This window comes from Lytechinus pictus, chromosome 17, assembly GCF_037042905.1.
Source record: "Lytechinus pictus isolate F3 Inbred chromosome 17, Lp3.0, whole genome shotgun sequence".
NCBI classification, from domain to species: Eukaryota; Metazoa; Echinodermata; class Echinoidea; order Temnopleuroida; family Toxopneustidae; genus Lytechinus; species Lytechinus pictus.
Genome location: NC_087261.1, coordinates 11,542,652 through 11,564,503, shown reverse-complemented (window position 1 = coordinate 11,564,503; position 21,852 = coordinate 11,542,652). Strand labels below are relative to the sequence as shown.

Sequence of the window (21,852 nt, the reverse complement as noted above, 5' to 3'; positions counted from 1 at the left end):
AAAATATTATTCTAGGGGCCTTATTAGATTAATTAGAACAAAATTTTGATTTTATGCATAAATTAACATAATTAATAAGCATTGAGATTTTTTTTAAGAATTTGATTTTACCATTTTGTAGATTATGCCATGAGTAATTTTTTGTTGTTGCACAACTAACAACTGAGATTATAGGGGGGGCTGAGACATTTTTTATAATGGAAATCTTCTCATTTCATTTCAATAAAAATTTTACATTTTTGTTCACTTTAAACTCAAATTATATTTGTATTTCTGTTGTTTTCATAATGAGTTTAAACTTTTGCCAATTTGAGGAGTGAACGAAGAATAATTTTAAACTTCCTAAAAGATTTGTAACTTTATGTATTCAATGAGAACTTGCCATTATGCGACAAAGCATGCCTGGCTATCACTCCTCTCATTTATTTGCATGCTGAATACCTTGAGCTCTTGGTTCAAAATATAACTTGGGCTAGGGTGTATGGGAAGTATGTATGAAATTGAATTATGTTCCATGGGTTGAATGCAATTTAAAATAATAATTGTATATAGCGCTTTCCATGAAATCCATATCAAAGCGCTTTACAATGTAGAACATATACAAACAAAAGTGAATTAAACATTATATAACAAAAAATAAAAAGAATATCAAGGACGCTATGTTGAATATGCTTTCTTCATGAGATACGTCTTTAAATTGGATCTAAATTATGTGATATTTGGGATACAGCGAAGGGAAGCTGAAAGAGTATTCCAAAGACGTGGGGCAGAGCTTGAAAAGGACCTACAGGTATCACCAAAAAAAATAGTTTTTGCTTTTTGACAGTTAAGAAATTTGATTTGCAGAATGAAGGGACCTACTGGGAGTGTATGCCTGGATTAATTCAGAGAGATATTTTGGAGCATGGAAGACTAGGGTAGTAAGTTATACTTTGATACATCAAGATATGTAGAAAGGAATTTCACTCTTAACACATTTTTGAATAACCATATTTTCTGTTTCTTCATCCAGTAGAAAAATGTACATTTCTATGACTCACCTATAGACATGTACACTAATTTATAAAACTACAAATCTGATATTTGCCAAGCATACAGGACAGGCCCTGAAAAACTGAAAAATTTTAGGCATTTCAATCAATAAATAATTTCCAACAACATTCTAGCATTTGTAACTAATGCAAACCCTGTGTATGCATCAGGGAAAAATTACACAGGTTTCAGGCATGATCAAAGAGCCCTGGGAAATACAAAAGAGCACCTGAAAATCCCCATTCATTGCAATGTAAAGTTCACCCAATGTTGCAGATTTAGGCAGTAGGTTTTGAAAAGTACATGTAGCCCCCTAATTTTTTTATTTTTTTTTGCCTGGTATTAAAAGCATGCCCAACAACCATAAAATGTCTGAGACTCTAGCCCTATAAGAGGGTACAGTATCTCAATCGTTGAAATTACAACAGACAATCTTTTTATTAAAGATATCAAATTATTTTTTATAGCTCATAATCTCACCACAAATGGCCATAAAGAATTGATAAATGGACATTAAATAATGACACGACATGCAAATATATATCTTTTTTATCTTTGGCGGCACGAAGGGTCTCGATTTAAAGCTCTTGTGACAAGTGATTTCGAGACCCATTTAATTTCAAAGATTCATTCACTTTACCAAAACACTCACCCCATTCCTACAATATTTTTGTATAATTTGAGAAAACACTGTATTCAGTAAGGTTCTTTTTCTTTATCTGTTTAATTGTTGATATGACTGCACATATGTGTATATTGGTGTCTTTGCAGTTTTATGTATAATTGCGTCTGTACAACACTGTCATTTTGTACAAGACTAGTAGAAAGAACAAGATTTGTTGGCAAATTTTTCTGACCCTGTTTCATACCACTATCAACATAGACATCTTTACTTCCAGGGTTCAAAAGCCAAATAATGATATTATATCTTCACATTGTACAGGTGTAGTTTAACCCTAAATAGACTGGGCTAATTTGATGCCTAAGAAGACTGGGGGGGGGGGGGGGCTGATTCAGCCCCCCCTTATGATCTCGGCCGTCGACCACCTGATCGCGACGAAAATTGGCACGTGCATTACCCATGGCATAATCTCCAAGACAGTAGGATCAAATTTTCCGAAAAATCTCAAAATTCATTAATTATGCTAATTTATGCGTAAAATCAAAGATTTGCTCTAATTAACTAAATAAGGCCTCTAAACTGCTAATTTTTTATTCACAGGCTCTTTGTAGGATTCTGATCAAATGTATTTTAAAAAAATGCAATATCACAATTCTTTTCTTATGTATTTTATTGTTTTTAAAATTTCTTATGTATTTCTTTGTTTTTCGACTTTTTGTTTTTTATTGTTTTTTCAATGGAAATCGTTCACTACTTTATTCTGACCATAAACAAGATGAAATTAATTAAGTTTGATTAGTAAAATTGAAAATAATGATACATTTATGAATTTTGGCTAAAAACACAATTTGCATTGGATTTGTACACAAATTCACGTTTTTGAGCAATTTCGGGTCGACATGCACTTACAAAATGTTGCGTAATTTCGCAACCATGTACCTGGGCGTCGCAAATTTGGTCTCAAAAGTTGCGCAAGACTTGAAAAAAAAAAGTCATGGAACGGCGCGGCGCCAGCTTTTCACGTTACAAATTTATCGCAAGAAATGTTGAGGGGGGGGCTGAATCAGCCCCCCCCCCCCCCAGTCTTTTTAGGGTTAAAGGTAAATGCTAGTTTTGGTAACGATATCAAAATGAGTTCGTACAGAATCCAATGAAATGACCACCAAAGTGTCTGTTTGTATAAATAAAACGCATGTGCCAAAGGATTCTGGAAGAAATTGTGTAATTGCTGAGAAATCAGCAAATAAGCACAGGATTCGGGTAGAGCGTCGGGCCCGACGCTCAAAGCAATAATTATACACTGTCCCACGTGCGCTTATCTGTGTTGGGGAAGTTCAGTCTGAACATTTTTCAGCGTAGATTTCAAGATTTCACAAAGTTCAGTTTATGTAACTGTACCAGATCTAGATCATCGATGATATACTGACAATTAAGCCTGGTTTTACAGACTTTCTCATGAAATCAGTGTTTACTGCAACTATACTGGAATTTCTCTTTAACCCTTATGGCAAATATACCTTAGTTGTTTTGCGATGGGACAATATCATGTCTAAACCAGACAGTCTAAATAAAATTTAAAATAGCCCAAATCATTCAGAAATTTTTTTGTTTCAATGACCTGAAAATAATTGTTTGGGCTTGAATTAAACCATTTGACTGGAAGTTTGAATTCTTGATAAAAACTTATTATTAAACTTAAACTAATCATATGAGAAATATACATGATTTAGAGAAGTTTAAGACTTCCTAAAAAAAGAGTCTGTTTAATTTGTAATGAATTCAGTGTCCAACACTCTTTACTTACTTTCTAATTTCTTTCCTTAATTTCATCCAAGTGCATAGGGACATGCGTTGCTATGTGTTATGCGCTATAAAAGAACTGAATATTATTATTATTATTATCCCTTATCGATAAAGAATTCCAAATCCAACCTGCACTTTCTGCCGCTAAAGCTTGAGCAGCTGCCTTCCTGTCGATCTGTGGAAGGCCAGATGTCTGACGCTCCTGCTCTTCTTGTGGGTCAGGGTCGTACATCAGGTTACGAACGGTCATCCCATCTACTTTGAGGTCACTGACTCCACGGATTTGTTTTCCCTTCACTGTTGTCTTTGGCACCACAAAATCCTGCGAGAGGTTGTCTTCTACGTGTATCATGAGCGGTTCTGAGATGTCATTGATGATCTTTTTGGAAGCACACTTTCCTTTTGTCTGCGTACCATTTGCTTCCTTTTCTGACTTTCTGCTGGATCTTCCTGTATCCCGAAGATCTTTTTGTTCCTCCTGTTTCTTACCCATCTTGGTTCGACCTGCTTTACCCTTTGGAGCTGCTCCCTCAGAATCTTCCATCTCTCTAACTGCAGATTTTTCATCACTTCCTTTGGGGGCTTTCTTTCCCTTACCCCTGGTTTTGCCCCCAGTGTTCTTTTCCTCCCTCTCAGGACTGTCCATCACGAAGGATGTCTCTGAATACAGCGTAAACTTCTTCCCTCGTCTGGACTTACTTCCAGTTTGTAATGGCTGAGGCATATCACTGGCAGTATCTCCATCTTTAGCCTGACTAACTCTTGAGCTACGTGTTGTCCTCTTCGAGCCCTTACTCACTGGATTGGTAGCAGCTTTTGTACCTCTCTTTCTTCCTGTAGTTTTCCGTGTCCCTTGGCTTCCTTCACTCTCCTGACTGATCAAGCTCTGAGACTGGGTATCTGGGATTTCAGTGACATCTTGGGACAGCTTGTTTGGAGAAGATTGAACTGCCAAGACCTGATCTGATTTGCCTTTCTTGGACTGACCCTTCTTTACATTCTCTTTTCCTGCATCATTAACTGCTGTCTGTTTGGCCGACTTGTTAGCTGAGCTAGTCTCAACCTGATCACGCTTTCCCTTCCTTGTCTTCTGTTGCACTGCAACTTCTTGCTCAACTCCATCACAATCAGAGCTGGCACTTTCCAGACGGTTAGCCACCAGTCTCGTGGTTTTCTGTTCAGTCTCTTCTTGAACGACCCTTGGTGATTGGCAGACAATGGTGTTCCTTGTCACGGATACCTTGGCAGGTGTTCTTGATTGGGGTCTAGGGTGATCGATGTCCGTCCCTGAGGAACTGGGTTTGTCTGCAACTATTACTTGAAGTGGGGTCTTCACCTTCTTAGTACTCCCATGAATTCCAGCTGGAGTCTTAGGCTGTACAAAACCTGTTGGTGATTGAAGCATATAATACAAATACAATAATACAAAAAGTCCAAATTCTTAATAGCCAAAGGCTTTGAACCTGTAAAGATAATAATAATAATAATAATGGCAACTAATGCTACTTAGTTTATATATATCATCCTGTATGATGACATACATTTTATGATATTTCTAACTTTTCAAACTTCAAAGTAATTAAGAAGTCTATTTTAAATCAATCAAATTCATAATTTGAATATGTTACACTGTTATTTTCCTTTAAACAGGTGAGCTAGTCAAGCAAAGTTCATATAGTGGAATAAGAGAACCAGTCACTTTCTTGATAGTAATAAATAATATCCAGTATAATTTTTTTCTTCTTGCTCCTACTATTTTCTTGTTCACTGCAAAATTACTCTTGATACTTTATACTTCATTCAATAACAGATGAAATCATAAAGTTTAATTGATTTTTAACAACTCTCTCAAGATTATTTTAGGTTTCTAAACTATTCATGAACCCTATTTCTAGGATTGTGCTGGTAGATTATGTATAAATGATTTGTTTAAGGGAAACTCATTTGACATATTAATAGGGTCATATGAAGAACAGCATATAGCAAGAATGAAAATTCATCTCCCAGGGGCCAAGACAAGGAAAGGTTCTTTTTTCTTTTTTTTTTTGGGGGGGGGGCTACGTGTACTTTCCACAACTGGCTACCTTTTAATCTGTAACATTAACTATTAAAGCTTTAACAATAGTGAATGGGGATTATCTGGGGCTCTTTTTTGTCTAGGGCTATTCTGAGCATTTCAGGGGCTAAATTGCCCCCAGCCCCCCTATGTAATTCTTTCCCTCTTGCCTTGGCAACAATTGTCCAATTAAAAATCTGAAGCCAAACATAAATTAAACTATTACAATCCTAACTCTAACCATATGCCTTCTGATACCCCGTTTAAATCTGCCAAAAATCTGGAACGCCTCCGGAGGCTACCACAGGTCGTTCCAGACGAGTCGTTAGATCTAAACAGTGTCAGCACAAAGCTGTGATAGTGGAGAGAAAAGGGTCCAGGGAGGAGAGAGTGGAGATTGTGATAGTGGCATAGAGAGATAAATAAGGGTGTGGAGAAAGGGGGAAGGAGAGAATAGGAGAGCAGGGGAGAGTGAGATATAGGCGCTGTAACATAGAAGATACAATCAATCGTACAATTGAGCATAACTTAATGGTAAACCACAACAAAAAGTTACAATCATTTGTAAATATTGATCATATTTCTTTGTTAAACCCCCTAGTGAGATGAAAAAAGATAAGGTACAATAAGGGGAGAGAGTGAGGGAGTTTAAAGGACAAGGAGTGAATGGAAAAACAGAAAGAAGTAACCTGGGGGGTCACAAATATTTCAGTTTGAGTCGCACTTAAATTTCAGTTGCGTGTGGTTTTACGCATCACCGCATTACTCAGATAATGCTCGCAGAATGCGCGCTACTGCGTATCCATCAATTAGATTCAGCATTGGCATATAAGCACGACATTATTAAGTCATACCAACTCTTTGTAATACACCTCCCTGGAAATGTGAGGTAAAGAGGGAATGGGAAGGGAAGGGAAAAGAGGGAAGGAATCCATACCTTGATTCGTTTGTTTGCCCTGACAAGCCACACCTCCAGAGGAAGACACACTGGAAGATGCTGCTGAATGAAGAGATGTCCTGGTGGGTGTGATCATAGGAACAAGTGGTATCGATATCTTCCGTCTGACTGGAGTGGCTTTAGCCTCATCGGCATGCATGTCCTGAAAAAAAATACAGGTAAATTTACCCAAGTCAAATAATAATAATAATAATAGCCAATTTTTATAAAGCGCTTTTCCCAGAATGGCCCAAAGCGCGTTACAGCATATTATTACCCCGGTCATTGGATTCATTTCAATCCCGCACGAAAAGTGCACAATTTCCACTCCCTGGGGAGCATTCCTTGCATTCATCGCAGCCTCATCATGGCGCTGGCAAAATCCAACATACAATATCTTTCGCATCCTACCGGGTACCCATTTAGCACCTGGGTCGAGAGTGGCAAAGTGTGGATTAACGCCTTGCCAAAGGATGCTAGACCGCGGTGGGATTCAAACACACGACCCTCTGTTTACAAGGCGAGAGTCAGAACCGCTACACCACGGCTCTTCCACCAAATCTATTAAAGACCATAAAAATCTGCTCAACTAGGTAGAAATTTTACTTAAATTAAAACAGGAAAAGATATACAAACATGTTTTGCTTTATATGAACTGAAAAATTGTATTTACTTTAAATAGGCAATTATTCAACATTTCAACTGAAGGGGGGGTGGACTTTTATCAAGTTCACCTTGTAACGAACAAGCATACATTTTTATTTCTATAACGTGAATGTGAAAATGCCCCATGTTTTTGATGCTCTACTTGGAGTCAGATTCTCACATTTGATTGGTATGTTTGATTGCACATAAAGATCATGTAGTCGAGCATAAAATCAAACATAAGCTTCATGAGTTCCCTTTTAATACCTCATATCTTTCATTTTTCATTCATATCTTTAAAGGTAGAAGGATGTGGTATTTGTACCAACTTGGCCCACAGTAACCCGAGATGCCCTATTGGAGTGATAAAATTTACATATTACCCATTGTTGGAATCTGGCTTGTGTACTGTGTGCACAAAATGGGTATACTTTTTCCACTCCCAAGGAAACTTTCAACCAAGAGATTCAAAGTGCAAATGCCAGACATACATTCAACTTTTGCACCATAATGCATACACATTTAATACCTAGATGGAGAGTGCCAAAGTGTAGATTGACCAAAAGGACGTTAGTGCTGCGGTAAGATTAGAACACATGATACTCAGATTACAAGGCAAAAGCCAGGACTAGTACCCCCTATTGATGCTTCCATGAACAGGCCTTAATTCACCCTCTGAACCATTTATTGATTGGGACGATTGTGACCTTCACCCTGAATTATTTGCAGATATCAAGATAATCAGTAAAATTAAGGAATACATGACATTTTAAATAAACGATCTCCTATTCTCATGATCCGAGCCCCAGCCATGTCAGCAGCACCTTTAATCCACTGGTACCTGGCCTGACCCGGCTGAAGTTAAGCTTCCCGTACTAACGATAATCTAAAATTTTGTCTCAAAATCACTGCTATGACGGAAATAAAACTCAACAATAGCTTACGCATAGTCCATATACGACTTGCCGTGTATTATCGCACGACCCTCCTTGATACATTGCATAGTTGTATATTTTGGTCATTTTCTATGCTAAAACCTTATAAATGAAAGCATATCGTCGACGAAATGAGAAACTGAAGTTATCGACTAAATATCTCTAAAATGACATCATTATTACAGGTCACCTGATATCTAAAACCTTTGCCTTTCGAATCATATGACCTAAAGCTGGTATTCCGGCTTTTGGGGTATAAGCGCGTTCATGGTGAAGCCGGTATTCTGGCTTTGTGGGTTCAAAGGGTTAACTTTTGTTATTTTAGGACAGGAACACTTTTCCTATAGGGTAAATTTTCTTAATACTGCACAAATTAGGAAATTTTTAAAAGGGCAACAAAATCTCCGAGGCCAATGAGAGGGGCATTGAGGTCAAACAATAGGGCATCAAAGGCTATGGCCTTGGAAAGCTTTGGATTGATTTAAACCCTGTATTCACATCAAAGAGAGGAATCATAGATTGCAATAGATTAAACCTAACCGGGCCAGGCTTTTGGGGTTGTTATATGACTGGGGGGAGGGGGGGGGGTGTAATCAACCCCCTCATACTTTTTGCTCTAATTCACTAAAAAAAGCTCCTAGAATGCTAATTTTTGGTGTAATTATTCTTTATACCATTGCTAACAATTACAAATGAAGAAAGTTTCTCGTTTAAAAATGAATTTCTTATGTATCTCTTTGTTTTTCGACCTTTTGTTTTTCTTCTTTTTATTACCCAAATTCATAGCAGAGCCTTTTTTAAGCATGATTATGCTAAAGTCAATGAATTACAGCTAATGAAAGTAAAAATAATCATATCATTATGAATAAGATGAGAAAACACAATTTACATTGACTTTGTAAACAAAATCACGTTTTGGAGAATTTGGGTCTCACAAAATCACGTTTTGGAGAATTCTTGGTCACGTAGTGTTGTGTAATTTTTGAACCACATACCCGGGCATCATAAATTTGGTCTCAAAAGATGCGCAAGACTTCAAAGTAAAAAGTCAGCGAGTAGCACGGTCCAAAAATTTTGTGCAGTGGAATGGTCGCAGAAAATGTCGAGAGGGGGGTTGATTAAAAGCCCCCCTCCCCCCCCCCCCCGGCGTTTTTTTATGGTTTAGAGATGCTCCTTAGGCTGGATTTAAAAAAAAGTCTGAAAATTATCTATTATAACCCCATTGCTACATGAAAAAGGTGTTTTCTATGGCTGAAATATGTACAAAAAAGTCTTGATTCAGACTTTAGACTGAAATGTTGCATCCCTGTAGATTACCATCTATTCCATCTTACCCCAGAAGTTCCGACATGCTTCCCAGAATGCAACTCATGATGAGCTCCAGCATCAATGTATCCGTCGTTGAACGACTGCGGCATGTTACTCAGCCCCCAGCTCGTGTTCCTCGCCCGATTCACCAACACATTGATTTTACTCACTGAACTTCTACGAGATGAAGATGGTGTCTGTAAAGAGCAAACACTTTCAATTACAATTAAAGCACAGATTAAAGTAAATCAAAATCTACACCATTTTTTCCCCACATCTAACTTTTCAAAAAGCTCAAATTCAGTTTTAACAAACATTTTTACAACATACCGTTCATTTCTATTATCCTCTGAGGTATTCTGATTGCATATCCTTTTTTTATTACTTTTACTTTATCATATAACTTAACATTTTGGCAAATTTCCTATTTAGAAATAGGATTTACACAAAACTGTTGACAAATAGGTAAACCACTTCAAAGATAGTCAAATGCGAACCACCTTACATGAAAAGTTTTGTTTACATGACAATAGTGCTAAGTGATATATTTGGATCTGTAGACTTAATCAAGGATTCACTGGAGTGTTAATATTAAGATATTATATAAGTTTAAGTGATATAAAATCTATTGACAATAATTTCATATTTGTCCAATCAAAATTACAATTATAATGATTTCCTTTGTGTAGCTCTTACTATTAAAGATTATACATCTCAATAGACAGCATTAAAAATCCCTGTAGGATTAGATGTAGGCTAAGGATAGACCTTGTGGCGTGCGCCTGTAATCCAAGCTGTGGGGAAGTTACAAATTGATGCAGAGGTTCGAGGTTCGAGCCCTGGTCATGTCTTTCGGACGGTGACGTTAAAGGTCGGTCCCAGACGTAAATAATCATATCTGATTGATACACGTCTGACAAAACTCAAATACACACACACACACACACACTAAAATAATGAAGATAAACAAAGTCACATGACAAAGTCAATGAAGAAACGTAGCTTTTCGTTTGAAAGTGCAAAGTGAGTTCATGAACTAATGTTGGCACTTGATTTACGATTTACTTGGAAACGAACTTGACACCATCTTGAACTTCAAAGATGACGGAAAATCAAGCGGGTGAGAGTTTTATTGCAATGAACTTTTGCCGTCATCATTTTTTATTATAAAGAAGTGACAGATTAAACTGTAATTAAAATGAAGACTAGGCCTGGGAAAATTATCTGAATACTGAAGTTATTTCAATAGCTCAATTGAAAGCAGAATACCATTGCTTCCACTATTTGATTAATTTGGCGACTAATAAATAGTGATTTTGACATTCAAATACCTCATGGTAAGATGTATTATATGGTGACAAAGAAGTAAGGTTAACTTAAAGACAGAAACAACATGACAATGAAATGCAACCACCATACATGCATAGTCAACTCAATTAAGACGGTGTGTTTTAAAAGAAAGAAGTAAAAGATTGGCTTTGAACAACAGATCTTTGCTTAAATTACACAAATTTATGTAATTAAAAACAATATACATGTAATACCAAACAAAAGTGCAAAAGGTAATTGGTTTTTCTTTCCATACCCCATGAGGCTCGTTTTCAAGAAATCTTGGTATTATTTCAATACCTTTCCATAACTACTTAAATTCCAAATCTACTATTTAATTCATGACCTATTAAAGGAAGAAATACCAAAACCAAAGACCATCAAAGAAAGATTTGATAGGTCTGAGCCCAGTTCCCGGTTACACAAAGCATAGCTCTCAATCATAGGGTTAATGTTTATGTTTGATTACAATTATCATAGTGTGAAAAACGCATACAAATTTGATGTTTGATCGATTGTCTAGCTCTGTGATACAGGCCTCAGTAGTAATACTCGGTCACAAATAATAATAATAATGATATACAGTTCTTGTATAGCGCATATCACATTATGAATAATGTCTCTATGCGCTTCCAAAGGACTTGGATATTATTACCCCAGCTGTAGCTTGGCAGCCGTAATTACTAAGATTACAGCGCACACGCATATCAAGGAATAAATTCCTGCCAGGTACCCATTCACCTCACCTGGGTTGAGTGCAGCACAATGTGGATGAATTACTTGCTGAAGGAAACTACGCCATGGTTGGGATTTGAACCCACGACCCTCTGTTTCAAAGTCCGGAAACTTATCCACTGGGCCACAACGCTCCACAAAGAGTTTGATTACCTCAATTGGAGCAGCATTCTTATCTAATCCTAGAGACAGATCCAGGGCATCAGCCAGGTCTGTTCTCTGATTGAATATGATGGTAGCTGTACGGCTGTCGTTGCCACAGAAAGCAAGAATGGATGAAGCTGGCTCCTTTAGTGTGACGACAAGGTTAATGAAACCTTTCTCATCCTCTGCAGGTGCAAAGCATTGTCATAGACACTATGTTAAGTTTCATTGCATGACAAAATTATGGCTTCCCAAAAATAGAAACTGGAATTTGTTATATTTTCCAGTATATGCATATGATTTGCAATGTAACTCGCTTTATGTGCAATATAAATTTAACTATTATTATTATTACTTATGAACTTTTATTTTCATAATTATGAAAGTAAAAGTTATGTAAGTAAAAGTTTTCTTCTTTATTTAAAAACCTACATGGAATATGCTGTTTCAGGGTCATTCAAAGATGAGCAAAAATACGAAATTTCCAAAATGATGTTTCATATTAATTTAGCAACCTGAAGATCATACAAAATATCATTGGACTTGATTACCCTCATACTCAAGTTTCATGTCATTAAAAAAAAAATCTTATAATAAGATTTTGATTGATGTTACCATCGCTGAAAAGCAATGCCTACGTCCTACTTTGGCAATGCAGATGAGACAAAAACAAACTTACTGAATTACACAAATTTTGATATAATTCTTTGAAAACCTAAATTCATGACAAATAACATATTGTACCGGAAAACTTAATCTGCTGATGGGCCAATTGAGCCATACGCCTAAGGTAGAGTCTATTATAGTAAATGCATTTCATTCTAAAATCAAAACTTGTTCCAGGGGTTCAAATGAAATCTCTATCGGTAAATTCAAATCTAGCTCTGAGGGACTTACCATTTACGAGGTATTCCTGAACCTTTTCTTTGGAGAATGTCACCGTTTCCCACAAACCACCGTCCTACAATGCACAGAAACACAGACGGTTTTTAAGTCATCAGTTACAACAATGGATATTGCATACAAGATACATGAAAGTTGTATTAAATAGACAACATGCAAGCATGGAAGACCCAATCTTTGATCACGCATACAGAAAAACATAGAACAGCATATTTCAATCATGTCGTAAACAACACAGAAAAAACACAGATGGTTTTATTCCATAAATATCATGCCAATAACACAATTGGAAATGACATGCATGATACATTGATATTCTGTTTCAGACAACATGCAACTATGAAAAACTCATTCTTTGATCCTGAATACAGAATGATATAAACAGAATGTGTCAATCAAGTTGAGAAAAAAAAATAATCCTTCAAAATAAAGTTGCTTTATTTTAAGCCATTATATGTATCGTGTGATAACAATCATGGTCATAATGATGATATCAATGATGAATCTTGTCAAAAGAACAGCAAAAACAATTCCAGCATCATAAAAATAATTTAATCCTTTTCTATTCCCGTTTATTTTTTTGTCTGCTGGTTTGTATGTTTTTTGGATGGATTTTATTTATTTCTATATGTACTTTTTCTTGGGGGTGAGTAAAGCACAATATATCTGTGAAAAGTTATCAATGATTTGACAATGTGAGATCCCCTTAGAAAGAAAAATAAACTTGAAACACATTTTCTCACATGTTCATTTTGATTCTATAAAAAGAATGAGAGCAAAGTACATGAAATTCTTGCCGTTTCAGTAAAACTGTATCAAGAGAATCACAGTTGTTTTCCCTTACCTCTTCTAATCCTGTATCTTCATCAGCTACATACATGGTGATCGATTGACTGACTGCATTGAAGTCAACCCAGAACTCACTCACTTTATCTTCATTAGGGTTCCTCAACTGTCATACAATAAAAAATAGTTATTCAATATATCAACTTGCTATGATTTCTTATGGTCATGAACTCTGTTTTAACACTTGAATACATATGTGACAAAAGCACTGAATTTTTAATTGACCATTACTCATATTGCTTTAAGACAGATGTATGAATACAGTATGTGGTATTAAAAAGATAAACAAATAAAAGAGAATAAATGTGTATCTTAAAATAAAACAAAGACAATGAAACTAAGGAATCATTAAAGCAAGCCGAAACAATACTGTGAGAATCCTGTCATTCATTGGCAGGATTTCGTTTTTGAATGTTCTTAAATGTTATTAATTGTTGTATCAATCCTTGTAAATTGTACGCAATTCAGCTGTAAGGCTTCTATGTGCAATGTTTTTATAACAAAATGAATAAATGAATAAACAAACAAATAAATAAATAAATAAAAATGAATGAAAACATATAAATAAATAAGAAAAGAAATCATTCCTCTAACTTTTATATGCTCAATTAAATGATAAAGGCTGTTTCACTATTGTTTAAAAAGATTTGTCAGAAAGTACTGTATATAAAAAATACCTGCAAACTTCAACAATCTAACTGTCAAATGCAACCCTCAAGAATAATTGAATAAATTATACAATCAAATCATGATCAGCTGTCCATGACTCCATAAATGGTTTCATCAAATTTCAGCACCTGCAATGCTAGTTGAAATTTAATTCCACTCTCTCAGAAGATACAGTGCCTGTGCTGCAGAAATACTAGTAAATCATATAATTTTGTGGGGGTGGACGGGGTTCAATGTAATTCATTACCTGACCAAATGACAGGAATTGTAGATAGACTACATGCAAATAACAGAATATTCCTTTTTATCACGTAACAATATATTTTGAAAAGATAAACGTATCTGTCTGCTAAGGCTCCATGGTAGGAGTATTTTATACTGAGAACAGAAAACAAATGTATCCCCTAATAAGGATGTAAGTCAATTGAATTCAATGAAATTGTTGACTACTGTATTCTGTAATTTCCTCATGCTCTGTATATGGACCAATTATTAGGTGAGATGTTGCAGCACGAAGATTTTTAAAGCCCTCCTGCCAGCATCATGTCAACATATCACATTAGTAGTAAAGGGATTAAGATCAGAGATTACTAACCTCAAAATCTCCAAGGAATGCTTTCTTACATGGGAAAGAACACACACTGTAAAATAAGAGGATGTACGAAGCAAATTAATTTATAAAGATATAGGTAATCTGAACACATGTACAAGTTTTGTCTTTTCCGCTTTCAAGTAAGGCAAACATTTGGGGGGTCAGAGCTTTTTCTTATGAATGTGTATAAATTATCTTGAAATTAAAAACTTGAATGAAACTATATTTTGAATGATCACTTTATAACAAAATTTCAAAGAAAATTGAAAACAGAATTCCATGACTTTTCCATGACTAATTTGCTGCTTTCCATGACTTCCCGTGACGTCCCGGTAGTTATGCAGAATTTAGGATGTCACAAAACTGGGAAAAATGGAAATCACGAACACCAATTATAATAGCAGAGTATGATCACAGAGTATGAGAGCTGCGAGACAAGATAAACTGGAAAGCTGCCATAGCCAAGAGGTAAATGCAATTCCATGACTTTTCCATGACTTATCACAAATTTTCCAAATTCTCTGACTTTCCATGACCACAAATTTTTCCAGGACTGTGGGAACCCTGTATAGTTGATGCCCTTGATGCCCATCCCATCCCAAAATACTGAAATATTGAGCAGAGTGAGAAAAAAATCTATGAAATATTTTCATTTTCATGCTAACAAAATGAAATTATGTGATACTACCCACCTTCTCTCCCGGCAACTCTCATTCAGAAGATTCAGAAATATGCGGCAATCCTTCAAAATGAAGTAAATAAAGATAACTGTTAAATCACAAAGTGATCAAAAGAAGTCTATTTTGACAGTATCCCTTGATATAATTACGAAATGGACCTGTTTTAAGGCCCTGTCACATTGTTCAGTGCAAGCCTTACGGGTGAGTTGCGGGTGATTGCCCGCAACTCACCCGCAACAAAGTTTTGAGCATGTTCAAAACTTTTCTGCGTGCAAATCAGACTTGCGTGCGCTTCTGCGTGTGAGATGCGTGCGAGATACTGTCAGAGCGGGCGACCTGCGGGTAGAAAAAATAGTCAACCACAGGTCACACACAAGGCTTGCACGGACGATGGGACAGGGCCTTTACAAAGAGATACCAAAGACATGATCATCAAGAATGTGCATATATGTGTATGTATCGTAAAGTTAAAAGTGTCCTTTCAAGACACATACATGTATGTGGGTCAGTGCCTTTAAACAGCAATCAAAGCTCCTTATGTTTTAATACATTGGGACACAAAGCAAACTGCATATACCAAAAATAAATATTGTGACATCCAACAGTCAACATGTAGTTCCTGCTAAATTTACTTGATACAATTGGTGCGTCAAGTAATTTGTGTCTCTAATGACATTGTGCTGCAATGCATGCAGTACGCGCACAGTAAAAGTTGCATGTGTGCTGTAATACAGTGAACAGCAGTAAATACAGTGTCCGTACAGTACCAAGGAAGAGCGCATGCACCAATCTCTGACGCAAAGATAGAGTAAATGTACATACAGAATGTCAAATTATCTACATTTCTATCCAACTAGCGATATATATCAATCTTGAAGGTTTCCAAGTTTGCAGTACAGTAATATTGAGCCATTTTGATACATATGCATGTAGTGGAATTTAAATTAACCTGGATATAAGGTACAAAGTGAAATGGCAGAAAAACACTGAAAAACTAAAATTTTCCACCAAACAATTACAAAATACACAAATACTACAATGTAAACATCTTACTGAATCAAATCGCTGGTCATCAATGGCTAAGAAAGCTTCACTGATGGCCTGTACTGGGAACCATGCTGGTGATCTTCTCCTTCGTTCACTCTTTGTCACCATCCTTGCTAATGATTCTGTAATGGCAATCTGCATCTCAAAGTCACCTGCTACAGGCAGAAGGTCGGCTAGACGTTGCCTGAATTGATATATTAACATAGAAGGTATTAAAGCAATATACAAATGATACATATCATCATTGGTATTACCGGTAGTAAGAATTACATGCATGAGGTATCTTTGTAACCACAGTTCTTACACCGCTGAAGTAAACCAGAGTGCATTTGGATAATTCAATCGTGACGTTATTCTAATGCCCGACCAAAATGATGAGTATTAATGCTTTATAAGATACTGATGAGGATCCTTGTTATTTGATATACCATGCTCATCTCAAACCATGATCGGTCATGTGTACCCATCATTAAAGGAAAATGAAACTTTTGGAACAAGATAGCTTGTGCAAAAACAAAAAAATATATAAGAAACAGATCAACAAAAGTTTGAGAAAAATTGAATAAATAATAATAAAGGTATGAGCATTTGAAGTTTAGATCATTATTATAATGTAGATCCTCCGATTGGCAATGTGACAAAGATGTGTGATGTGACCTGTGAACATCTTTGCCATTACTTTTGTATACAGTGTATATTTCACTTTAACTACCTACCTCTTTTATCACATCTAACAGTAGATCATGCATTCTTTCTATAGGAGGGCATGTAATACAGATTTTCAAAGAATACATTATGGATGAAGTGTCTGTATCACGATAAGAGCACAAAGAAACATTTTGGGGGCATTTTATAGTCCAGCAAAGGGAAAGTTGTTCACATGTGGCATGACACAGCAATGTCGCATTGCATATGGGAGCATCTCCATAGCATTAGTGATCGCAATATTCAAATGCTCATAACCTTCTCATTATTTGTCTGATTTTTCTAAAACTTTCTTTGATCTTATTCTTTGATTTTTGTTTCCACACAAGCCCATTATTTCCCAAAGGTTTCATTCCCCTTTAAACAAATTTTACTGTTACAGGTAGCTAACATGAATGACATACTGGTCACGTAATATATTTTAGCCATTCATTTTATTACTAGCCATATCACCAATTCAGTACAATGACAAAGGCAGAAATTAAAGTAGTTTCCATTATTATCACTTTCATAATTATTTAACAGTAATAATTTCTCTTTAAAGCAATCTAAAAAAATTTACCTTCTGAAACATATCAGTTAATATGATGGTAATGGACCCATGGAATACTAGCAGCAAAAATTAAAGTTACAGCTAAAATGGGCTATCAGCCATAATTTTACTTTATTTGCATACCTTTTGATAATTTGTTATTTTATCATTTTTATACATTTTTTATCTTATGGAAATAAAAACAAGAAAAACATTTGAAAATCATTTATTTTTACCCAAAAAAATCATCTACAGTACATGTACATGACAAAATTAATGTAGTCTGAATTTGCAATATTTTTTTTTCTGAATTACAAACTAAATTCGCTATAAATTCTGAATTGAATTTAATCTGAATCATGAATTGACTCAGATATGACTTTGATATGAATTAGAATTGAACCTTATAAAGAAATATCATCTTTAAAAAACAAATCCAAATCTAATCTGATATATTAATTGAATCTCTGCCAGAGCGTGAACTAAACGTCATCTGAATTGTGGATAAAGTTTTATTTGCATCAAAATTAGAAGTACACAGCTTCCTAGACTCTTCATGTAGATTAATCTTGAACATTTTCAGTACATTTTTCTCATTCTTATCTGCTACCATGTATGATTGCTACAATTACAATGAGAAACTGCAAAAAAATCCTATTGAGACATTGTAATACTAATAATAAAATGCGTACATATCCACTCCAAGGAATGCTCAAGGCGCCTGACAATTCAATATAAATTAAACATTATAAACAGTAAATTTTGAAAAAATATTAACAAAGAAAAATTACACTCTATTTCAATAGGAGAGGGAATTTATTATGGTACCTGTATTAATGGACATTATGAGACATAAGATAGGTTTTCAAGTTTGTTTGGAATGACTGAAGACAAGATGAGATTTGAACTGTGTGGGGAAGTGAGTTCCATAGATGTACATGTATGGAACTTTCTTTTCTTTTTTCTTTTTTTTTTGAAGGGGGATCATTCCAGTTCTACTGTGAATATAATAAAGTAATCCTTACATTAGCTTAGCTGTGACAGGATCATTTCCAATCCAGGTAAGGTCATCATCTTCACATCCCTCTAACATCAGGTTCAATGTCCTCTCCGCCTGTGAAATTCAATGCAAATCCAGTCCAGGGGCCAGTTTCGAAAAAACTTATTATAGTTTAAAGCTATTGAAATCCTTCAATCTGATTGGCTGATAGTACATTTGTTGGTATATTACAGGTCTTTATGAAACGAGACCCTGGTCAGTATGTCTCAACCATGTAATATCACATTCAAATCATTCTCAATATTGTTCTTCTTAACAACACTTTGCACATGATTGACTTGTACAATTGCTTGGGAATAGTGTACACAATCCTTTTCCACTGAGTTCACTGTTGTACCTGAACTAAACCCTATGCAGGGGCCATTAAGTGCAGCCAACTTTCCATAAAGAACAAAACATACCCCACACTAATTATTGCTAATACGTAGCCAATTTATATATTGTTATCAAAATGAAAACTAATTTTTGTGATGTTTGTGGGCAACTCATGTCTATGAGAGCAAAACAAAAAGGAGTACATAAATCATTTTCAATTTTGTTAGTAAATAATAAGTCAGCTATATGTTTTTTATTAGCAACATGAATGAAAGAAGCCGAAATATTACCTCCATTCTTGTATGGAAGAGTATTTTTGTGTCGATCACAAGCATGATCAATCTTGCACAAAAGGCTTCTACCATTAACTTCCTTGCTGCTCCACTGTATTCAGAAACTTCCTATTAAACAAATTGGAGATGGTAAATAATTACAACTACCCATGAAAGGTACATATAGGGAAAGATATCCATAGATTGCAACTACACCTCATATTGAATCATTCCCTCACATAGATTATCTAATTGTTTAATAAAGGACAAGTCCACCCCAACAAAAAGTCTATTTGAATGAAAAGAGAAAAATCCAACAAGCATTACACTGAAAATTTCATCAAAATTGGATGTAAAATAGGAAAGTTATGACTTTTTAAAGTTTTGCTTAATTTCACAAAACAGTCGTATGCACATCCTGGTCGGTATGCAAATGAGGAGACTGATGACGTCATCCACTCACTATATCTTTTGTATTTCATTATATGAAATATGAAATATTCTAATTTTTTCCTCATTGTCAAGTGAAACGATAATTCCTCCCTGAACATATGGAATTAGCATTGTTTAATACTACATGTATATGGTTCAGTCAAGTTGTTTCTATTGTCAAATTTGCAAAAAAATGAAATATTGTACAATTCAAACAATAAAAAACAAAAGAAATAGTGAGTGAGGGACATCATCGACTGTCTCATTTGCATATGTCACTGAGTTGTGCATATCAATGTTCTTTGAAAAACTGAAGCACTGAATTTTAAAATGTCATAACTTTCTTATTTTACATCTGATTTTGATGAAATTTTCAGTGCTATGCTAGTTTGATTTTTCTCTATTTATTTAAATCAACATTTTCCTGTGGTGGACTTGACCTTTAAATAAAATGAATATAATATGAATCATCATTGTTCTACAAAATAAAAATTTTGTCACATTTAAATTGATTGATATGATACAAAGATTCACCCATTCTTCAATTAATTCTTCTGATAAGAAAATGTTTATGAATTGCTAAATTGACAGAAGGTTAAAGAACAATACTATCAGAAAATATAACATTGTTCAGAACTCAACAAAAAATTACTTTCAATTCAATAATCCAAAATTTCTTTGGAGCTCCCCGAGTCCCTATGTACCATTTCTTTTCAGACTAATAACGACAACTATTAAACTAAAAAAAAGAACTAGATGGTGACTGTGAATGGAAAAATTGAGCATAAGTGGGTAAAGGATAAACTCACATTGATGGTTTCAAACAAGACTTCCATCAAATTATCCGCTTCATGATGGACATCTCTCCCTGCCTGAGAAATATACCTCTTTGTCTCTTCATACACAAACACTGAAACCAAAAAAAAAAAACATTATTAACCTATAAAATGTTTGTTTTCATTTAAAAAGGTAGAGGTGTAAAGTGCAGTGAATATATGGGCAGAATGATAAAAAAAAATCTTACTTATGTAGTGCCTAAATGTAGAGTCAGAATGCGTATGGATAAAAGTTCATATGAGGAACAGAATAGAAAACAGAAATAGAAAAGAAAAATTGCCATAATACTTATGAACAAAAAAACAACATATAAACTCTTAATACTCGATTCAGCTTTTTCTTCCATTTTTCGATCAACAGTGAACATTATATCTCCAACCCTCCCCCCGAGAAAAACACAAAATACCATACCATTCAATAATAACCCCTATAAGGAGAAAACAATTCAATACATACCTAGTATTTCGGAGAGTCCATTGTCCAAAAATACAGAGAGATTTTCTGACTTTCCTTCCTGTGTAGATACTGCGATATGCTTAATTACCAACACCATTATTTCAGCCTGCCAAAATCGCTGGCATGGTAGTTGCTGCAATATAAAATCATAAATCTAACTTAGTGATTGGCACCGAGTTGTCTAGTTACTTAAACTTGGTAAATAATGCTTCAGTGGCAACGGAATCTCATACCTTCATGAAAAAAAAATAATATTTATATTGAAGAGTAAGAAAAAGACTGTATACAATGGGAGAGTTATCCTTTGAAGTTTGGCTATAAAAGAGAAGTATGCGTAGTAAGACTCAGAAAGAACATTGCCAGAGAGACCAATTTGTATGAAAATAATTCCGAACATTTGAAAAACAAGGTCTTGTCAAACTGGTGACAATCATCATTTACTTTTATTATAATAACATCACTAATAAAAAAACTAAAATCAACAAAACTGCTTTTTTTTTACAACAATTTAATGCAAGCAAATGAATAAAGAGTACTAGCAGAGAACTTTCTAAAATAGAAAAAAGAAACTTTGGTTAGCGCAAAATTGTGGCAAACCACAAATATGGTATGAAAAACTTTAAAGTACATGTAAGGATGATAATTACTGTTGAAAAGGTCCTGAAACATAATAGAATTTTAAAAAATATATATATACTATAAAAAAAAAAGCCTTGAACCACTTGTATATGGGTCACATTTGGATTTTTCAAGAAAATAACATCCTGGTGATATTGAACAAAGAAGTCCACAATACTATATTTTGATATTTGCATATTTTTATACATAAGGATGAATATATTCAGTAAACCAATAACTGTCAGAACAGCAAAGAACAGCTGATCAACAAATGTTTGGACCAAAATTCATAATACAAAGTGAGACACAGGACAATTTACCAATTAGCAGATTGACCAGTAT

General features: G+C 34.9%; 1 protein-coding gene across 1 annotated transcript in view; it reads right to left on the bottom strand.

The window, feature by feature from the left end:
- The window catches only part of LOC129280848 (synaptonemal complex protein 2-like), a 55,606-nt gene that overhangs the window by 29,147 nt on the left and 4,607 nt on the right, over positions 1–21,852 (bottom strand). The window contains exons 4-16 of the mRNA XM_054916850.2: positions 20,893–21,025; positions 20,409–20,509; positions 19,186–19,296; positions 18,546–18,634; positions 16,290–16,467; positions 15,249–15,298; positions 14,560–14,605; positions 13,294–13,401; positions 12,444–12,507; positions 11,556–11,731; positions 9,365–9,535; positions 6,451–6,613; positions 3,587–4,843 (exon numbers count right to left, since the gene is read on the bottom strand). Coding sequence (XP_054772825.2) covers positions 3,587–4,843; positions 6,451–6,613; positions 9,365–9,535; positions 11,556–11,731; positions 12,444–12,507; positions 13,294–13,401; positions 14,560–14,605; positions 15,249–15,298; positions 16,290–16,467; positions 18,546–18,634; positions 19,186–19,296; positions 20,409–20,509; positions 20,893–21,025 — 2,647 coding nt within the window. The remainder of the gene's footprint in view (positions 1–3,586; positions 4,844–6,450; positions 6,614–9,364; positions 9,536–11,555; positions 11,732–12,443; positions 12,508–13,293; positions 13,402–14,559; positions 14,606–15,248; positions 15,299–16,289; positions 16,468–18,545; positions 18,635–19,185; positions 19,297–20,408; positions 20,510–20,892; positions 21,026–21,852) is intronic.